The sequence below is a fragment of the Canis lupus genome, chromosome 6 (genome assembly GCF_048164855.1).
Source record: "Canis lupus baileyi chromosome 6, mCanLup2.hap1, whole genome shotgun sequence".
In the NCBI taxonomy this organism is placed as follows: Eukaryota; Metazoa; Chordata; class Mammalia; order Carnivora; family Canidae; genus Canis; species Canis lupus.
In genome coordinates, this window is record NC_132843.1 from 53,250,199 (window position 1) to 53,271,828 (window position 21,630).

Here is a 21,630-nt window from a genome sequence, read left to right on the forward strand (position 1 = left end):
TCACAACTAAAACCCTAACTGTGAACATCCTCTTAAGCCAATTTGCAGAAAAATCCCAGCGCAGTTCCAAAAACAGACCTGCACCGGCCCGGAGCGCCCCCGCCCCTGCAGACCCAGCCCCCAGGAGGCTCCGCCCCCATGACGCCCCACAGGACCCGAGAGGCGGCCCGCTCCTCGCCGCCACCGACTGGTAGCCACTTCCTACCTGCCTGTCTAGCTCCACCCTCATCCCCATCGCCACTTCTCCCCTTATCCCGTGAAGCTATTAATACAACAAGAACAGGAGCCAGGGAGGTAGATCCGACTCACGTGAGAGGACAAGAATGTGTCTGTGGCCGAGATTAATTCACGCAATTCGTCCGGCACTGCTGGAGACAACCCGAAGGGGGCCGGACCCTGCTTCGAGCGAGAGGGGTCCTTGCAGCCAGAGCTCGACGCGCTGATTGGCTGTTCGGCCGCGGCCGGGGAAGAACCCGGATGTGCCCGGGTAGTCGTGTTGGCAGTCGGGGCTCTGAGGTTTGGGCGCTCTGGGGGTGCTGGCAGCCGAGGCCGATGGCGCGGGGTTGGGCAGGCTTCTCTGAGGAGGAGCTGAGGCGGCTAAGGCAGACTAAAGGTAACGGGACGTGCCGGTGGTGGTTTAATCTTTGGGTCTGTTGAGGGGAAAGGGGCGGGGCTGCAGCTTTTGAGGGGGAAGGGGGCGGGGAGGACGGTAATGTGTCCATGTTTGGGGAAGGAGCTGTAATGGGAGGAGGGGATTGAGGGGCTCCGGAGGTAGTTGGATTGGGGAGCCGATGCGGGAGGGGCTGGACCAGGGGACCGGGGTCGTCTTTTAGACAAGGAAGTTCAGGAATCCGTTCCGGGGATTTGGAGTTAATTTTTTTTTTTTTTTTTCCTGTGAAAGGAATGGGACTTGGGAGAGGAAGTGAGCCTACGGCCTAGCCGTCGCCAATGGGAAAATTGCTGCATAAATCAGTGGCTGGAGGATTGGGGTCGGGTAAAAGGAGGAGGAGGGGCGTGTGAGAGTTGTGGTGAATTGATAAAAGTTGACAGTGGTCGGGGAGAAGGGAGCACAGGGATCTGAATAAACACGAAAGGATAACAATGCTTTTCCTAATACATCTGGAGCCTTGCATTCACTTCTGGTTGCCAGATGACTTCTGTGATTCTTTCTAACTCTCGAGAGTGAGAAAAACCAAGAGTCTTTGGGAGGGTACGTGCGAAATCATACACGTTGGCTTTGTTGTAAAGCGAAGATGTTGTGCTTCCTTCGCTGGAACTTGTACTGTTTTGTTTTCCTTTTAATGAAGGAGTTAATTTTGCTGCTACTTAGCGAGAAACTCTTGGTGGCATAAACTATGCGTTGCTTGTGCTTGGAACTTTATGAAATTTTCTGTATGGGTGATCCTGGTAGTGCACATTACTTTACATCGCCCTGAGGACCGTAACTTATATATTTTACTTTAGGAGAAAATTAAAATGGGCCCTGGCATGCTTTTGATTAGAGTTTGTGATCAAATTGGGTGTTGCTCAGGTAAGTCTGTAAAAATAAGCACAGGTGTAGAAATATTAGCATTATTATTAGCATAGGTGTAAAAATAATCTAAGGCTGACCAGTGGGAAAGGAGCTAAAGTAGTAACATAGGGCCAGTGTAGATTGGAGTATGGATGGACAAATTTTTGACTGGTCCAGAGGTCTTTAGAAATTGTATCATCAAAGACAAATAATAATAAATTTAAAAGTAATAAATAAATAAATTGCATCGTCAAAGTTATACTAACTACAGCGTGTAACTAATTGACTCCCTCTAGTTTGATGTTCTCAAATTCTTTTGCTCTTTGTTTTGAACATTCGTTCACATATTCAAATGTACAGAGAACAAATGTTCTTGCTTCTGGTCTGACTCAGAGAAGTATCAGCTTCTGTATTACACACTAAGATGAACAAGGTATTATCCTTGCCTTCAAAGAGCTGATAGTCTGGTGAGGAGATAGACTATAATATAATGGATAATAGTTTGTTTATAAGAGCTTGTTATAGAGCTAGCAGGAACCTGACTGTGCTGGGGTTGGGGTGGAGCTTGGGAAGAGTTCACAGAGATTGCGTGTTAGCAGAGGTGAGTTTGCCAAGAGAAAGAAGGATTAATATAGACTAAATTAAAACTATAGGTTCATTATGTAGAAGTACATTTCTAAATATCTCTGCAATTTGGGACAGAGAGGGCCTGGAAGGATGTTAGCTTCAAGGCCTGTCATTTCATAGTGGGATGTTAGAGCATAGACCCCAACCACTAGTCTGTGACCTCCATACTTAGCATCTTTGTATGCTCATAGCCAAACACAGTGATTGGCATGTAGATTTCCTAGCTCTGCCTCTAAATCTTTTTGCATTGGAATTTCTCATGTATAAAACTAGAAGATCTGGATTTTTAAGTTTTAAGGCTCCTTCCAGCTATTCTCCAACCTAAAAATATAATTAAGTAATCCATGAAGATGGAGTTGGTTGCCAGCAAAAATAAGCATGACAGTACTCTAGAGAAACCCATATGCACATTAAGAAAGAGTGTTCTTAGCATTCGTATTTTAATATTAAAGAGCTGAGAACAAACCAAATGTTCATTAAAAAAAAAAAGATAAATATGGGGCACCTGGGTGGCTCAGTGGTTGAGCATCTGCCTTTGGCTCAGGTTATGATCCTGGGGTCCTGGGATCAAGTCCCACATCAGGCTCTCCACAGGGAGCCTGCTTCTCCCTCCACCTATGTCTCTGACCTTCTCTCTGTGTCTCTCATAAATAATAAAATCTTTTAAAAAAAAAAGTAGATTAATAAATTGTGATATAATCATCCAGTGGGCTGCTCTACAGCTATGGGAATATATGAAATATACCCACATGTATTAACGTGTAAATTTCATAAATATGATGCATGAAAAGAGCAATTGAGAAAAATATATACAACTTGATACCTAATTTGTAGAAGATCAAAATCATGCAAAGCAGGTATGTTCTTTTGGGAATATAGGACATCAAAGGATATAGGACATGCAGGATACTAGAGAGGCAAGGGAATATTATCAGGAAGGGGCAAATACATAGGGAATTTCAAAAGTATTGGTAATGATGAAGTCAAGTTAAGACAAGTTACACAATAGTAACAAACAGCTGTAATATATCGACTTTTTAAAATAATAAAGATATATTTTTCTTTTTAGCTTCATGTCTAACATAGAATGACAGGTCATTCTTTTCCACATAATTACTTTACACTGTTTTGGTGCTATCATTTAGGAGGAGTTCACCATGGCAGGAGGAGAAAAAGGTTGAGAATTGAGTATTGGCAATTAAATGGGAGTAATATGATTTGGAGAGCAATAAATACAATTATCTTGTGTGTTCCAAAAGAGAGGATAACATGTCTATCGTTAAATAGCAATTATGTCTATTGTAGTGATGTTTTACATGTTAAAATGTTACTATTTTTAAATTATCCGTACAGGTTAGATTTGTGTCATAACATATATGTCTATTTGATGTATGACTTATTTCTTAATTAAAAATTAGAAATAGGGACGCCTGGGTGGCTCAGCGGTTGAGCATCTGCCTTGGGCCCAGGGCGTGTGATCCTGGAGTCCTGGGATTGGGTCCCACATCGGCTCCCTGCATGGAGCCTGCTTCTCCCTCTCTGCCTATGTCTCTGCCTCCTCTCTCTCTATGTCTCTCATGAATAAATAAATAGAATCTTTAAAAAATAAAAATAAAATAGAAAATTAAAAAAAAAGTAGAAATAAAAAAAAAACAGTGCTGCTACAATGCCACCAATGTCTAAAGAAAAAAATTTGTGAATTCTTTATTCTTGATCCTAGTTCTTTGCTGGATATGTTACAAATATCTTCTCCTCTGAATATCTTCTCCCAGCTTGTACCTTGTCTTATAACTTTTATCTTAAATAACAAAGTAGTTAATTTTAATATGATCAAATTCATCAACATTTCTGTGTCTTAAGAATTTAGTACCCTACCATGAGGTGGTAGTACCCTACCATAAGATATTAATCCTCATATTCAATTAAGAGTTTTTAACAGTCATTTTTATTATAAGCTACAGCAGATTCAAAACATTGCATAAAGAAATGTGTTTCTAATAAGAATTTTTTAAAGTGTTGATTTGACATTGAGTCCATAATCCATTTAGAGAATGTTTTGTTTTTATATGGTGTGAGTTATGTATCTGATTTTATCTTTTCTACATAGCCAGTCCATTTACTGAATGATTCCACCTTTTGCTGTGATAAGCTCATGCTATCTCAGTCATATACCAGTGCTGCGTACATGAATGAACCCTGTTTCTGGGTTCTTTGTTCTATTTCATTGGTCATTTTGTATATTCCTGTGTTCTCTGTTCTGTTCCATTGGTCTGTTTGTCTATTCTTTCACTAATACCCACTGTCTTGATTATTGTAGCTTTATAATGAATCTTGAAGTCGAGTAATGCCAGTCCTCCAGTTTTGTTCTTTAATATTATGTTAGCTGTTCTGAGGCTTGCCTTTCCATATAAACTTGAGAATCATTGTGTCGGTATGCAAAAAATATCTTGGCTGGGCTTTTGATTGGGATTGCAGTGAATCCATAGATCAAGTTGGGACGAATTGACATCTTGACAGTATTGAATCTTCTATTCATGAACATTGAATATCTCTCTATTTATTTAGTTATTTGGTTTCACTATCAGAGTTTGTAGTTTTCTTCATAGATCTTGTACTTTCTTTCTTAGATTTATTCCTAAATACATTTTTTTTTTAGTGCTAATGCAAAAGGTTAATTTCAGACTCTGCTTCTTCATTGTTGAGACATAGGAAAATAGTTGACTTTTATATATTAATCTTGCATTCTGCAGCCTCACTCTAATGGCTTATAGTTCTAGGAGTTTTTATATCATATGTTCTATTTTTAATTGGCCTGATTTGTTTATTGTTTGGTTTATTATTTTTTACTTTATTGTAGCATTTTAAATTTCATATGCAGGTTCTGTGAAAATGCAAAATAGAATGGAAGCTGCAGTACTGGATTTCATAGGGACTATTAATTCAGCTGATTGAGTGTAACTGGAAAGTAAAACAGGCTCAATGGTATTTTCTCATGGTGTGGATAAAGATCAGAAGGCAAGAATGAGTTCCTATCCTAAGATAAAGGGGGCTACTTTGTGTTTCTGACAAAAGTCAACAATAATATTTTACTTTTAGAGGGGGCTACTTTGTGTTTCTGACAAAAGTCAACAATAATAACATTTTACTTTCAGAGGTACATTTATCTTTTAAAAACATTTTCTTTATCTATCTCATTTAATCCTTGCACCAACTCCATGAGTTAAATAGAGTAGGTAAAATGTTCAGCCAGTTTGACAGATGAAGAAACTGAGATATGGAATAATTAATTGACTTGCCTACGGTTACTGAGCTGGACAAAAGCAATACCAGAACTATGACTCCAGAGCTTTTAATTCTCATTCTGGAGAAATAGATACTAGGCTTGTGTTGCTTCAGAAGTCAACGTGCAGAATTTTAAAAGTCCTTTTTGAATTTGTTTACAAGGACTTACCACAATTTCATTTCCCAGGCATTTTATAAACAATACCATTTACAGATCTTATTAAACATAGTGTAAATGTGAGTCAAATTCTCCAGTACTCTGCCTTACAAAGTTAACACTGGCATGGATAACCCAAAAAGTATAATGGGGGTAATATTTATTTAGTAGTGCTTTTTAAAAAAATTCTCCCAGTTGTTTTACCTCCCTCTATGGTTTGCTCAGGCTGCTATTAAAATTAGCTTGCATATATTGATTAATGGCTAATTGACTTTGGGGAACACAACCTTGCACAGCTCTGGAAGATGAAAGCTAGCAATTGAGGGTTAACTAGCATTCTTAGAAACAAGAGACTTTATTCAATTATACTTTATGTATAACATCTATCTATGTATCAAATTAGCGTAAGATCTGCTATTATTTAAGAAACAAAGTGCAGCCCATTTGTAAATGTAACCACCATTTTATTTCAGGAGAGCAGATAGAATCATAAATCAAATTTAAGACCTATCAAGAATTCACTTGTGTACCTTGTTTGGTCAAATTAGTTGATTCTTTAGGCAATTCTCAATTCAAGTTGAAAAGGAAACCTTTTTATTCTGAGGCCTAACTCAACAGACAAATGGACTTCTTTTAAGGTAAATTTGAGTTGGGACAGTTTTTGTTAAATATTAACAGTATGATTGGAGAACTGTCAAAATGCTACAAGAAGATGGCTATTTTTCCCTGGGCTTTTTTGGATAGAAAATGGGGAGAAACCCTGTAGAATTACTGTCAAAGTTTTAATAATGTTAATACTTTATTTTCTTAGAGAAATCCTAATTATTTGCTGCTCCATTCTCTTTTTCACATAGACCCATTTGAACCACAGCGACGTCTTCCTGTGAAGAAAAGTCGACAACAACTTCAGCGAGAAAAAGCCCTTCAAGAGCAGAGCCAAAAACTTGGACTTCAAGAGGGATCAACCTCAGTACCTCCAGAGCAGTTGCTTTCCACACCAAAACCAAGTTTTAATAGTCCAAAACCACATTCTTCTCCCCCTGTTCCTCCTAGTCCTCTGACACTCACCTCTCCTGTTGGTAATGGAAAACCACAGGGTATTGAAAGTCAACCAAGGGAACTAGGATTCGAGAATTCCCATGATAGTCACAAAAACACCGAGGTTCTACCCCCAGAGCCAGATTGCAAAATGGAAAAAAAGAAAGTGGAATTGTTAGTAAGTCTATATCAATGAGATTTTTTTCCATTTTACTTTTTTTTTTCCTTCACTACGTTTTGAAGAAATAGAGTTTTAACCTTTTCTCTTTTAAATTCTAACCTAGAAGTGTAGTGAATAGTCTTTGAAAGAATAGCTACCCCATAAATGTATGGTAAGCCAGTTGGTGTTGGCATGTTATACGGGTTATGTCACTTAGTTTTCACAGCAGTTTCCAGTACCTGTTCATGATTTTCACTTTATAGATGAAATCTTGGACTCAGAAAAGATACTTTATTCCCAAATCAAATACATAGCCAATAAGTAGAAGAGTTGGGGTTCACTTACAAGTCTTTCCGGATCCAAAGTCTCTGCCCTTTACCCTCACTAGAAACAGTTCTTATGCACAGTCCTCACCTCATCCCCAAATCAAACCAGTCTTCACTTTTCAGACTCCATATACATTGGCCCAGAAAAAAGTACTTGTGAAGAGATACAATATGAAGGGATGCTCAAAGGAAAGTTGAAATTGAGAGGAGTAATAAAACAATTCACCTGCATCATTAGATTTCTTTTTATTCTTTATTTAATGTGCTTATGTCAGAAACTACCTCCAGAATTTAGTTTAGAAACATTCTTTTGGAAATTGCCATTCTATCACTTGTGAATTCTATAGCTTGGTTTTAATATCCATTCTTATTTGTTTCCTCCTGATTGATCAGGATGCCATTTGTTTCTGTTTTCCATTTTCTGAGTCTTTCGAAGTATCGTATGATTTCTCTGATCCAGATTCTGTGCTCTGAGTTCACAACCAAGAAATCATTTTTACAAGAGAAATAAAGCCATATGAATTATGAGATCAGCATTGAATGAGTGCATATACTTAAATGTTTTTAAGTGTAGTTTGCCAGCACCAGCCTGACACAAGTTGGGGAGGGTGGATTTAAATTAAGCTGGACAATTTAGATTGAATGTTGTTAGGAAAATAAATTTTTTTAGGTACTCGGGAGAATTTTCATAGAAGACATGCAATCTCAGGAACTATTGTTGACAAAGAGGAATTCTGAGTCTATAAGAAAGGGAAAGGGAAAGCTCTATCCTGAAGAGTGCTCAGAGATGGCATCTCACTTCTCTGGAAGATCCAAAAGCGAGGCCAGAGAATAGTGGAGAATGAGGGAAGCGAAGAAGGATATGGAAGTTGAGGGTTCCTATCTATTGAGTTCAGTGTAGTTGGTTATCACCAAGGCCTCTGAGGGAGAGATGCCCTGATCAAAACAACATTTAGAGAAAATGCAGGTGTCAGTGTTGTGGCGCATTTGGAAGAGGGTGCTCACTGAGCTGGAACTCTGGCATCTGGTGAGAAGATGCCTGCAATAGTTAAAATGAAAGTGAACCAGTGCTAGCACCAGAGTGGAGGCTGTAGGAATGAAAAGAAAACGATAAATTTAGAAGTGGTTACTGAGTCTGGGACTAGAGGATTTTGAGACAATGGCCATAAGAATTGACAATAATAGGAATAAATAGCTTTGTCATTATGTTGAGTTGACATCAAGTTGTTGATTTTATGGAAAATTTTCAATATACCTCTTCCAGAATTGGACAGACGGAAGACTGTTTTCAGATCTTTGAAGTTTCTCAGTAGCCCAGCATTCAAATCTTAGTTCATAGTGTTCCACTCTGTTTCATAATGTTTGAGAACTGAGAGAATTGAAAAAATAAAATAAGCATTGTTTGTTGTCCTAAGGGTGTAAGGTGATAGAGACTTTCATTATAGAAAACTCTAAAAGATAGAATGTGACATTAGCTACATACCAATTTATTTTGATCTCCATTTTGCATATAATACATAATTAACTTATACAACTTTCTTTGTACTCCTAAGAAATGCCATAGTACTCTGGCTTCCAGTTTGTGGCTTCCTAGATTATACCCATATAATGGATTTCAAAGGGCCAGTTTATGTAAGCCTTCTTTATTTTAAATCATAATCTTTGTTCCTATTAGAACAAAATAATGAGCTGCAGATGGGTTCCTTTTAAGAGGGTTTTTGAAGGAAAATATACATAATCTGGTTGATTACATTTTATACATAGGGAACTGAGACTGGTAAGGTGTAGGATAGGGCTTCAGAAACTCATTTTTCCTTTTTTTTTTGCCCTAGGCAAGAAAAATCTCGTTGGGAAGTCCTCCAACAAGAGCAACGGCTAATGGAAGAGAAAAATAAACGTAAGAAAGCTCTTTTGGCTAAAGCTATTGCAGAAAGGTGAGGCACCCGAATTAAGAGTGGTTGTTTGTAACCTGCAATCAGTTCTGTCATGTTTTATATGTGTTTGCCCTTGTTTTTTGATAAATTGACATTTTCTCTACAACATTCCTTTTTAAAATTTTTTTTGTAAAGTAGGTTCCATGCCCAGTGTAGGGCTTGAACTCAACCCTAAGATCAAGAGTCACCTACTCTACTGACTCAGCCAGCCAGGCACCCCTCTACGGCATTATTTCTAAGGCTAACTAAACAAATTATGTTTTACAAATGATACTAAAATTCCAGTGTTGATTTATTAAGGAGGACTTTGTAAGCATAGATTGTACCGAATTTGTGAATACAGGTGCAATTAAAACTTCAGAATCAGCATCAGTGTTTTCAGTTTTAATCATCTACACATTCTATTTTTTTTTTTAAGATTTTATTTATTTATTCATGAGAGACACAGAATGAGAGAGAGGCAGAGACTCAGGCAGAGGGAGAAGCAGGCTCCACGCAGGGGGCCCGATGTGGGACTGGATCCTGGGACTCCAGGATCATGCCCTGGGCCGAAAGCAGGCACTAAATTGCTGAGCCACCCAGGGATCCCCTCATCTACACATTCTAATAAGGAAGCAATGACCAGTATAAGGGCACTAGCAACAAACACAGGTTTTAATTTTGACAAGGGAGGGCTTGACTGTGTGACAGGTTAGAAGAGTAAGATTGTTTATTCTACATAAGTGACTTCCACTCCCAGAAATCTTTTTTTTTTTTTTTAATTTTTATTTATTTATGATAGTCATACAGAGAGAGAGAGAGAGAGGCAGAGACATAGGCAGAGGGAGAAGCAGGCTCCATGCACTGGGAGCCCGACGTGGGATTTGATCCCGGGTCTCCAGGATCGTGCCCTGGGCCAAAGGCAGGCGCCAAACCGCTGCGCCACCCAGGGATCCCTCACTCCCAGAAATCTTGATTGTATTTTCTGTGGACATTTTTCCTGAATGATTTACCTGCCCCCGCTGATACATGATGTAACCTTTTATCAGTGACTCAAGGTCACCATCGTGAGCACTCTGCCATACTATGTGCGCTTCAATTTTTCTGTCACCTTCCAATGTCAGTTTGTTAGCAGTTGCTTTTCCTTTACTACATTGTGCTGGCTTCCAACAGTAGCATTGATATTTGAGCCACTTGCCAACCCTCACCCACTCTTTCTGCCTCTTTAGTTTGTAGTTTACCATGTGCTATGGCCTTAGGAAACCAAGCTCAGTCGCTGAAGCACTGATTGAGAATAAGGAGAATGAAATGCAAGCAAGCATTCTTGGCATTTTCTTTTCAGATCTCCAGAAAAGCCTGGAAAAACTATTGGTTATTGAAGCTTGTGTATGTGTCAGGGGAGGGCAAGGGACAGGGCTAGAGAGACAGACAGGTAGGTATGAGTAATTCAGAATTTCATCTGTCAAGGATATACGTATTCACAAATGGCAATTTTTTTTTTCTCCAGCTGCTCCCCTTTGATGTTTTATGAAACATAGGAAATATGCAACTTACTGAACTTAATGTTTCAAGAAAAAAAAAACCATGATTATTGAAAGTGAAATATAATTTTGGAAATCACTTCAGTAGTCTTCAATTTGGGAGTGTTTGGGGAGGCTGTTCGTAGGGGATTTTACAAAAAGATTATAGGATCAGCACTTTTTTTTTTTTTAAGATTTTATTTATTTATTCATGAAAGACAGAGAGACAGAGACAGAGGCAGGCTCAATGCAGGGAGCCCAATGTGGGACTCGATCCTGGGACTCCGGGATCACGCCCTGAGCCAAAGGCAGGCACTCAACCGCTGAGCCACCCAGGCATCCCTCAGCACTTGTTCTTTATGTGTTTTTTATTGAAGACAGAAAGTATTGATACAGGCAGAAATGTAAGGAAATAAACCTGATTAGATTATTAATAAATGTGCCAGTGAAGTACTTGAAGTAAAGGAATCATACTGTTATCTTTAGGCAGAAAACAAGGGAAAATGCATAATAGAGTAGAAATCAGGAGGATGTAAGTTGCAATATAATGATTTTCTGGGGGAGTTTTAGTCTCCTGTGAGAATGGGTATGAAATTTTGAAATAAGTAAAATCAGATTAAAGTTTGGCTTTTGAATTTGTTTATTCTGTTTCTTCAGTGTGTCATGTATTTGGAGATACATGTGCCGACTGAGGTTGGATGTGCTTTAAGCACAGGAAAAAGTAAACAGTATTCTGGGGTTTTGAGCCTCAGAAAGAATTTTGAGGACCTGTAGTACTGCCTAAAAACAAGAACCAAAATAGTAAAAGTTTGGGGAAATGAGTCCTAAGAAGGTTAAAACCAAATAGACATATAAAAAAAATGGTGTTTTAAGGACAAACAAACAGAAAGAAATGGTAATTAATGTAGGCATCAGTTCTTTTGTCTACTAAGTATTAGACAAATGAAAATGGGCTTAGCAAGAATTTAAAGCTAGAAATTTGGAAAGGTTTGTTGGATATTCCATGTAAAGAGAATAAAGATCTGTTGTTTCAGTGCTTATTCTCATCCTCTTGAAATGAATATAGACCTATAAGTGAACTATTAGTTGTTTTTTTTTATATTTTTCTTTTGTGTATTGGAATAGTAAGGGACAATAGCACAAATGCAATTTTAGAGATATACGAAATATTACCAGCATTGGTTTTATTTCAATTTGTGCTGTTTTTTTTCTAATTTCTAAAAATTATACATTAAAATCATATTACATATATATAGTAGGTTGCTTTTTTTTACTTGTGTACAGATAAGTGATTTTAAAATGTTTTTATTATTATACTCATTTTTCTAGATCTAAAAGAACTCAAGCAGAGGCCTTGAAACTAAAGCGGATTCAAAAAGAGTTACAGGCTCTAGATGACATGGTGTCAGCTGACATTGGAATCCTTAGAAACCGGATTGATCAGGCCAGCCTCGAGTATTCATATGCTCGGTGAGTTGAGAGAACTCTGAACCAGGAATCAAAATTAACTAATATTTAATGCTAGCTGGGCCAGAAGCTTTCGGGTATACCATCATTGAAGCCTCATAACAATATCATTAAATCCTGTTTTGTACTCAATCAGGTGTCTCCTCTTCTTAAAGTCTTCCTTAACTTTCCCCACCCTTGTTCATATTCCTTTTAGAGTGTTTCTTGCATTATTTATTTATATTTTAGCCTGCCTTCTTGCTAAACTATCAGCTATGTAATGTTTGGGACTGTAAGTGTCTAAATGACTTGTCCCCAAATTCTGTTATTCTAACACCATGTCTATTCTCTATTAAATTTTGATTATCTAAGATGGTCCTTAGAGATTAGCCTAGTTCTCATTTCATTTTTCATCAAAGAAAGAATATCTGGTTTATTTTTTTAAAAAGCCTGTATTTTGAAGAAAATACCACTCTGTCCTGAAAGCTTGAAGTTTTTCCTCTTTTTTTTTTTTTTCTTTTTTCTTTTTGATTGTGTTCTGTATATAATAGTTTGCTATCATGTGTTTCCTTGGTTTCGACCATTGGCATTTTTTTAGTAAAAAACCATCATGGAGTATTTCTAACATGAACTAACACATGTAAAGAATTACATGAACTTTGCAAGCAGATAAAAGGGCAAAAAATTAGGTCCAATTTCAGGGTTTTCAGTCCTTTCAGCGTTGCTTTAATCATCCTGGTTTGTCTTTTTTCACAAGGGAATGCCGTGTTAATGACAGTTTTGCATCTCTGTAACATTAGAAATCAATCAGAATGCCTCATTAGTCCAGGGTAAACCACAGCATCAGAATGTTTATATAACAATTTAATAAAGCGGAAATACTTGATTGTGGTTTTTAATTCATTGTTTATTAAGAAAGAGGTTTGTGGTGCCCTTGTGATTTTTTTTAATTGTTTGACCATATGCTGTTAGACTTAATGGGTTGCCTTTATTAATTAACCGCTTAAGTTAATGCCATCAGTAGCTGATAACTGGAGGTTCCAGATTTCTATTAAGATCATTACGGAGGTAACCAAGATTTCATTAAGATTAAATTAATCCTAGATTTTTAGCATATTTTATCTCTGTAGCCTAAGTTTACTAGAGGAACATTCTTATGCCTTTGTAGCCCTTTATATGAATAATTCAGATAATTATGGATACATCAACAGAAAAATCATCTCATGTTTTAATTCTGTCCTAAAGGAGGCTGGAGAAGGATGCATTTGTATGTCAAACATTATATAAGAAATGTCATGGTTTTAGGCTTTAGGTGGGATTACTGGTTAAAGAAGAAAACATCCCATAATATATAAATGTGTTTAATGAAATTTTAGTAATATTTACATAGTAAAAAAATTTTACATAAAATTTTATGTCTCTTAACAAACTAAAGATAGCAATTTCTCATGGTACTGATATTGACATAGTTGTATGTGAATATCCTTTTGTATGTGTGAGGCTATTTTTAAAAATCTAAGCTCTTGAGGAAGTTAGGGAAAAGCTGTAGGCAATTGTGACTAGGACCAGCATTGTATCTTGTTCATGCATTTTAAGACATCATTTTCTAAATTTACATCTGTGGCTATTGAGAAATTAGAGATTGATGATACAATATTGTGGTTTAGATTTCTACTAGTAAGCTAATCTCCAGGGCAGCCAGTTTCTTTGGGAGATTTCCTTGATTTTTTTTTTTTTTTTAATGAAAATAATATTGTGGTTTTTTAGTACCTGGTACAGTACTCTCTGCACAAAAAGTTCTTGGATAATGAATAGGCCAGAATTTGCTTTAAAATTGGTTTCTGTAGAGCACTGCTAGGGTAGACCCCACTAAGAAGATCAGCACTTTGGGATCCCTGGGTGGCGCAGCAGTTTGGCGCCTGCCTTTGGCCCAGGGCGTGATCCTGGAGACCCGGGATCGAATCCCACGTCGGGCTCCCGGTGCATGGAGCCTGCTTCTCCCTCTGCCTGTGTCTCTGCCTCTCTCTCTCTCTCTCTCTCTCTCTCTCTCTGTGTGTGTGTGTGTGACTATCATGAAGGAAGGGACGGAGGGAGGGAGGGAGGGAGGGAGGGAGGGAGGGAGGGAGGAAGGAAGGAAGGAAGGAAGGAAGGAAGGAAGGAAGGAAGGAAGGAAGGAAGGAAGGAAGGAGACCAGCACTTTGAGTGAACCAAAAACAGAGTTACTGCTGCCGTTCACATCTGTGACTACCAGGCTGCAGTGTGCTGCATAGATCAGCTTGTGAAGCAGAGTTGCCATTTGTAGAACTTTTCTTTGACCATTTGTGTACCAGGAAAAACTATAATTGTTGTTTGTCATCTATGTTTAATAGACACTCTTATTAACATTTATGCATACATGTGCACACAAACACACATAAATGTCTTATGTATAATTTACAGAAGTAAAAATAATAGGGATTGTGGGAAACAACTTTATTAAAAATTTTAATAAGAATGTAAGCATAGCAGACCTCCTTGTGTCAAGTAATGTTAGACTCCCAACATAAAAAAAGCTGAAAGAATGCAGTTACCTCCTTTCACAACACAAGACGGTCCAAATACTTGTAAAATACTCTGTGATCGAGTTCTTCCTGTTGGAATTATTAACTCTATGAGAATAACATATCCTTTTTATCCTCAAAAATATGTTTTTCATTCATTGACTCTGAATTTGAGAAAATTCATCTAGGATGTGTTTTCCAAAGTCTCCTGCTCTTGAGATTCACACATGTGATCAGTTTCACCATTGAGACCCTAGGCTGTCTGTTTCTGCCTTTGTAATAGGTTCCTAGGGCTGCCATTACAAACTGAGTGATTTAAAACAACAGAAATGTGTTCTCTACATTTCTGGAAGCCAGAGTTTGAAATCAAGGTGCTGGCGTGATCAGTCTTCCTTCAAAGACTCTAGAAAAGAGTCCATTCCTTGCCTCCTCCAGTTTATGGCTGTAGGCACTCCTTGGCTTGTGGCTGCACCAAGTTGTGTGCCTCTGTAGTCACATTGCCTCCTCTTCTTCTCTCTCAAAACTTCCTCTCCCTCTTTCTTAAAAGGATACATGTGACTGTATTTAGGGTCCAACTCAATAATTCAGAATAAACTCCTTTCAAAATCTTTAACTTAGGGACACCTGGGTGGCTCAGCGGTTGAGCGTCTGCCTTTGGCTCAGGGTGTGATCCCAGAGTCCTGGGATTGAGTCCCACATCCAGCTTCCTGCATGGAGCCTGCTTCTCCCTCTGCCTATGTCTCTGCCTCTCTCTCTCTGTGTCTCTCATAAATAAATAAATAAATAAATAAATAAATAAATAAATAAATAAATAAATAAATAAATAAATAAATAAATAAATAAATCTTTAACTTAATATCTTTTGCCACATAAGATAATATTTACAGATTCTGGGGACTAGGAAGTAAATATCTATGGATGGTCATGTTTTTAGCATACCACAACAATCATCTTTTGATTTGCCTGATAGCTGCAAAATACCTTCATCTGTCAGCTCTCTCTACTTTGCCACTGTGGGGAGGAAATGAAAAATATTAATTCTGAACTGTGTTCAATGAAAGCTGAGAACAAATTACAGAAATGATGTTTCTAGTCTTTTTTTTTATATCTTTTTGAAAGATGAGGTAATACTTTGGACACCACAGTAAGGAAACTAAACAGTGATGGATTTACTTCACCGTGGCATCATCCACTTCACCATGGCATCATCCTTTAGATCATTCCATCATTCTTTGTTTTCTTATTAAATTTTTCCCTGCATAAATGGGAATAATTGATGAGTAATAAAGAAATAATTCCCAGGCAAAATGTTCAAGATATAGGAAAAATATATCCTATCTCAACAATCCTGCAATGTATCTCAGATTTATAAAAGCATCCAATGGACCCATATAGAAATTGCAGAATGTAGTTTTATTCTATCCTTTCTTATGATAAAAACCTTGACATGTTGATCCTTACAAATAGAACTGCTTGGAAAAGGAACTGGAAAACGAAAAGTGGATCAGTGGAACCTACTGACATGCTAAGGGTTAATGATTGAGTTCTCAAATAATTTCAGGATACCAAAACCAAGAGACAGTTTCTAGAATCCTTTAAATAACATTCATTAAATCACTTGATGTCCCTTTAAAATAAAACAATTCAGTGATTATATTTCCAGTTCAATTTATTTTACTGTGCTATATATAATGCTCTTACTATTCTGTTCCAAAATATGTCATCATATTCTGATTTGGTATTATCCACCTGACCCTCCGGCTCATAGTGCAGTTTGTGAAATTAATCAATATTTCAAACATAAATCACTCTGTGCAAAAATATATATGCATATTTCTGGCCAGAAGAACTTTAAATAAATAAACATAATGCAAAATCTGCAGTGATTTATCCAGGGTGAAAGATCAATGGAAACCTAGGGACCTATTTGCAAATTTAATTTCAATTCAGCATTCATGAACACAGTCAGTAAATCTTTACTAACTGACTTTGGCTGGGCTAGGGAGTCCCCAGACCACAGAAAGGAAGCCTGAGTTGGGGGAAGGGGCAAGGTATTCATATACTTGTAGAGAATGTTGCCAGAAATCTTAAGCTTGATGCAAGAATATTCATAAACAGGATATATTATAGAGTATGGAAATAAGGGATTCACATGTCCACCAAAGCTCCTTCTGAACAATTCTTTTTTTTTTTTTTGAACAATTCTTTTAACACAGAGGGTAATTGAAAAACCATTAGTTTTCTCATTCTTATAGTTACTAGATGACAATTTAAAAAATGAAATGCAGTAAATGAACATTATATAAATATGAGTTTTCAAATATTAACACCAGGTCCTTAAACTTTGCATAATTTCAGTGTTAGATACAGTACATGTTTAATGATACACTAACAGTGTTTTTTTATTCTGGTGCTCTGAAGGAGGAGTTCTGTTTCTTAAGTGCCTACCAGCCACTGGGCAAGACACTTGTCCTGCTTAATCTTTAACACTCCTGTGAAGTAATAGTAATTATTGCCATTTTCCAAATAAACCAAAACTTAGATGAAGATACTACCAAGGGTCACTATATATATACTGGAATTTTCGGACATTGCATGCATGTTGTCCACTTTCCTCCTTAAGAACCTAGCTGTGTTTTGTATGTACAATGCTGACCTTGGGGTACGCCTCATGAGAACAAAGATAGGCTACCAATTGCAGAACATTTAATCCATTGACTAAATAGTGGTTCGTGACATGGCTGCACTCTAAGAGCTCTGTCTAAATTGATATGAGCCAGCTAACCTGAGACCTCCCCCTAGAATTGGAACACTTAGAAATTGAAAGGAGTGAATTTGATGTAGAGCCACAGCTGGTGGCCATATTGGGCTGTATGATTGGAAAGCCAAAATGAGAGAAACTGTGGTTTCTAAGCATTAAAGAGAATAGCTTTTGATTCTGATGACCTGCCTGTGAGATTGCCTCTTGTATCCTACAATAAAACCCACTTTTCACCTGAGCTAGTTTGACTGGGTATCTGTTCTTTACATCCAAAAAAGGTCTTGACCAGAACAGGTACATACACAGTAAATGGGAAAGGCAGGTTTTGAACCATAGGTTTTCTAAAATCAGAGCCTTTCATTTTTTCACTATATTTCTTTTCAAGACAGAGAATCTTGCATTGGGAGATATGTTTTGCTGTAACTGTAGTACGAGAAATTACTTACTATGTTGAGTTGATGTAGCCAATCGTAACAGGTAAGGCAGCATGGCTTTCACAACCGTTAGTGGTTATTAAAGTGAATAATCAGTTGATTAAATTTGGGCCAGTCTCTTTTCCTGGCCAAAAAACAAAGCAAGTAAACAAAAAAACAACAAATTCCATGGAAAAGGCAAAAGACAGTGAACCAGCATATGATAATTTTTCTTTCTGCGTCAACCTAATATAAAAGGAAAAAAAGACATCACAGGGTGACTTCCCCAGTAGAATTACCTTACTTCTAAGATTGGCATTGTCTGTCTTTGAGATTTATATATATGTTAGAAGATAAAATGCCCTAACCAAAGTCACAGTAATCTGTTGTTGCAGAATGGAGAGAGAACTACTTAACCCAGAGATTCTCAACTGGGGGCATTTTACCCCTAAGGAGACTTTTGGTAATATCTGGAAGCCTTTTTGGTTATTGACAAAGTATTGGATACTACTAGAGGGAGTGGGAGAAAGCCAGTGTGATGCTGCTGCACATCCTACAATGTACAGGATGGCTCCCAACAACAGAGAAGGATATGGTCCAAATTGTCAATAGTGCCAGGATTCAGAAACCCTTCCTAAACCTATCCTGAAGTGTTTCTGTTCTACTTGCTGCTTGCTTCTTGCCTCACCTAGCATCATTTATATTTACCTTGCAGCTGCCATCCATAAGGATAAGGAAAAGGATCTTCACCAAAATTCTTCCTTTTCTAATCTGTTAATCAAAAGATGCAGATTTTCTTTTTTTTCCTTCTCCTATTGTTGTACTCCTACATCTTGACCAGTTGTCTGCTGGAGCTAGGTTGCACTGGTTTATGAGAGCAGAGTTTGTATATCTCTTCCCAGTTGTGCATTCAGTGATGTCACATTGACAGCCTGAAATTAACTTGGTGGTGGTAATATTTATACTACAGAAATTGACAAACACTGCAAATCAGAGCTCTCCCTAACCAGAGCTAGCTCATGAACACTGAATTAACCTCTCAGCCTGCTTTCATTCAAGCACAGCTTCGGAAAGAGGAAATCAGTGCAGAAGAATGTTGTTGACATTAGGAAGGTCTAAACGTGGATGTTGTGAAAGTTTCAGTATCAACAGCCTTGTTTGTTTGATATGCAGGACAGGTGTGCATAAAATATCACCATCCATATCTTCATTGTACTTTTTTTTTCTCCAATTCTGGAGTTTAATTATTGTTTCTAGGCCCTCCTTTAAATATCTTCTTTAGTGGCAAACCAATGGACCCATCTTTGTGCCTGTCTCTACAGGAAGCGCTTTGAGAGGGCCGAAGCAGAGTATGTTACAGCAAAGCTAGATCTGCAGCGCAAGACTGAGATTAAAGAGCAACTCACTGAACACCTCTGTACAATTATACAACAGAATGAACTCCGCAAGGCCAAGAAGTTGGAGGAATTGATGCACCAACTGGATGTACAAGCTGATGAGGAGACTTTGGAGCTTGAGGTGGAAGTGGAGAGATTACTGCATGAACAAGAAGCTGAAGCAGGGAAACAAATTGTTCATTTGGAGAGGCCATTTCAGCCTTCTGCAGAGTGTGTCGCATCAGGATTTGCCAAAGAGAACAAAAATCCTCAAGAACACACCACTTCCCTAAAGGTAGATGAACAGTGTGAAAATCCTAATAGCAATCCCCTTCTAAATCCAGACCAAAGTCAAGAAGTCAAAACTACTGTAAAGGCCATTTCAGCTGCTCTGACCACATGAAGTGTGTGTTTGTTCCTTTCAGCTAGTGTGGTATTCAGCAAACTTCTGTTGTAGATTATGTTGTGAGCTCGGATAAGTGTGTCTTTAAGATGGTGTTCATTTTTGAATCCCTGGTTAGTTTTGATATAACATGTTTGCCATTCTAAACCCTCAAATTATGATAATTTTATATGTAGGCACAGTTCACCTTGATCTAGGGCCATTTTCCTTAGTATACCCTGATTACCAGGTGAAAACAAATGACCTAAAAAGATGGAAGAAAAACTACATGGCTAAGAGTGTTAGACCAGGTAAATATAGAAAAGTAACATGGAAAATAATACTCAACACCTCGTCAAACTTACGTGATTTCTCCTAGGAGAGCTGTTGATGATGAGAATCCTATTTTATGTAGTTAGCGAAGAAACACAAAAATTAAATGTGAAAAAGAGAAGGAAAAAAATAACAAAAACAGCATGTTGAATTCTTTTGGATACTACTAGAGCTGCAAAACACAACTTGGAAGTTGCAGTTTACAAAAGACAGCTTCAGTTACATTTTTGTCTTCAATTTGCCTTTTAAATGGCTTTAATTTACAACCTGAGTTTCGGTTAGTTGATATACACAAATATACCACTAATACATGTAATCTTACTGTTAATATATCATTTTTTTAATCAGCACATTAAATTTAGACAATGAAAACACTTCTACAATGAAGTTGATAATACAGAAAAATCTATCAATACTTTTGATATCAGAAAAAATTGATATGTTTCTTTCTAAAGCTATCTGTAAATATGTGTTGTTGGATATAAATTATCCTGTCATAAAGCATTTAAATTGTTAAACTGGTGATTTTTCTTAGTATTTTAATAGTTTTTAATTATTATTACTAGTACTTGACCACCACATTGTGTTATATGTGAATGTGTAAATAAATACTCTTGATTTGTCACAGCATCTGTGACTTTCACATTAAATTGTGATCGATTTATCAGAAATTCTGAAAAGTACAAATAATACATTTAAGTCTTGAAAAAAGAACCATTATAAAAAGAGTAAGGACAAATGTAATATTGTATTTATAATAATGCTGAGAAAGTTGGGGACATCCTATTTTTTAAATGAGCTTGAGGATATTTTAGCAGTGTGGATAAGCTGTGTATTTTTGTATTATGTAATTTGAGTTGAAATTCTAGCTTTCCATTACTGACTTATCTAAACAGGCATTTATATAAATAGTTGTATTTTTATTTATGAATGATATTCATCAAAACTGAAAGCATCATTGTCCAATACACTCTTATTTTTCTAAGGAATAAACGAGTCTGATACATCTAGGATGTGGTTGTTTGTTGACTCTTAAAAAAGTATCAAGCACTTCAGTACGTATTCCTACACGCTACATAGCAGTCATGCATCCCATATCTCCATGTAGTAAATGCAGTCCTCTGCTTTTGTATGAGCCTCTCTTACGGGAGATTCTTCAGTGAATGAGGTTCCCTAAAATTGGCTACATACAAGGAGCTACAATCTCATTCTCGGTGGAAGTATTTATAAGGTATATGGAGAAAGGAGAACCATGAAATAAGTGAATTGGTAGGGACGTCAGAGATCATCTGATTTTATCTTCTTACTCTACAGAAGAGTAATTTGATAGCCAGAGATTTCACTTACAACATGTTGGCCAACTGGCTTATCTTAAACTTAAAGTGCTAGTCACGTCGCAGTTCTAAAACTCTTAGTGTATCTCTTATATATTTCAAGCCATAAAGTTCACTGCATCCCTCCACTTGAAATTTTGTTTTATAACCCATTCAGGAATTGTGTTTGTGCTTGTGAAATGTTCTCAAATATGTCTATAAAAGGTCCACTGATACCATTATTTTGAAAAACTTGCTTTGCTTGGCTTTCCCAGGGTGGTATCCAAGTGCTCAGGTGATGATATAAGTGACAAAGTTCTATTGCATCAGTTTTGTACAAGGCAGCTGTATTCCATGTGTGGGAGGAATAAGAGCAAATGAAGAAGTGGGGGCTAATCGGTATGAGGACCATATGCACTAGCTTTGCCAGGATAGCCCTGATATCTTTTAAAATCATAAAACACTTTCAAAAGACTTTTGATATATGGATTCACAAATCCACAAATAATTGTTACTTTCTGTGAAGGAAA

At 37.3% G+C, this 21,630-nt stretch overlaps 1 protein-coding gene across 4 annotated transcripts; it reads left to right on the forward strand.

The window, feature by feature from the left end:
- The first annotated feature begins 436 nt into the window (after nucleotides 1-436).
- On the forward strand, nucleotides 437-20,797 carry GORAB (golgin, RAB6 interacting). 4 transcript variants are annotated; one of them, XM_072830555.1, is made up of 6 exons: nucleotides 475-613; nucleotides 902-994; nucleotides 6,434-6,791; nucleotides 8,936-9,037; nucleotides 11,866-12,006; nucleotides 19,019-20,797. In XM_072830555.1, the coding sequence occupies exons 2-6, from the start codon at nucleotides 949-951 to the stop codon at nucleotides 19,473-19,475; spliced, it is 1,104 nt and encodes a 367-aa protein (XP_072686656.1). In that variant the 5' UTR covers nucleotides 475-613; nucleotides 902-948; the 3' UTR covers nucleotides 19,476-20,797. The 4 variants fall into 4 exon arrangements, with proteins under 4 accessions (XP_072686655.1, XP_072686657.1, XP_072686656.1 ...); XM_072830554.1 differs by lacking the exon at nucleotides 902-994 and having other exon boundaries at nucleotides 437-613; XM_072830556.1 differs by lacking the exon at nucleotides 902-994 and having other exon boundaries at nucleotides 450-613; nucleotides 6,434-6,795.
- Nucleotides 20,798-21,630: the final 833 nt, after the last annotated feature.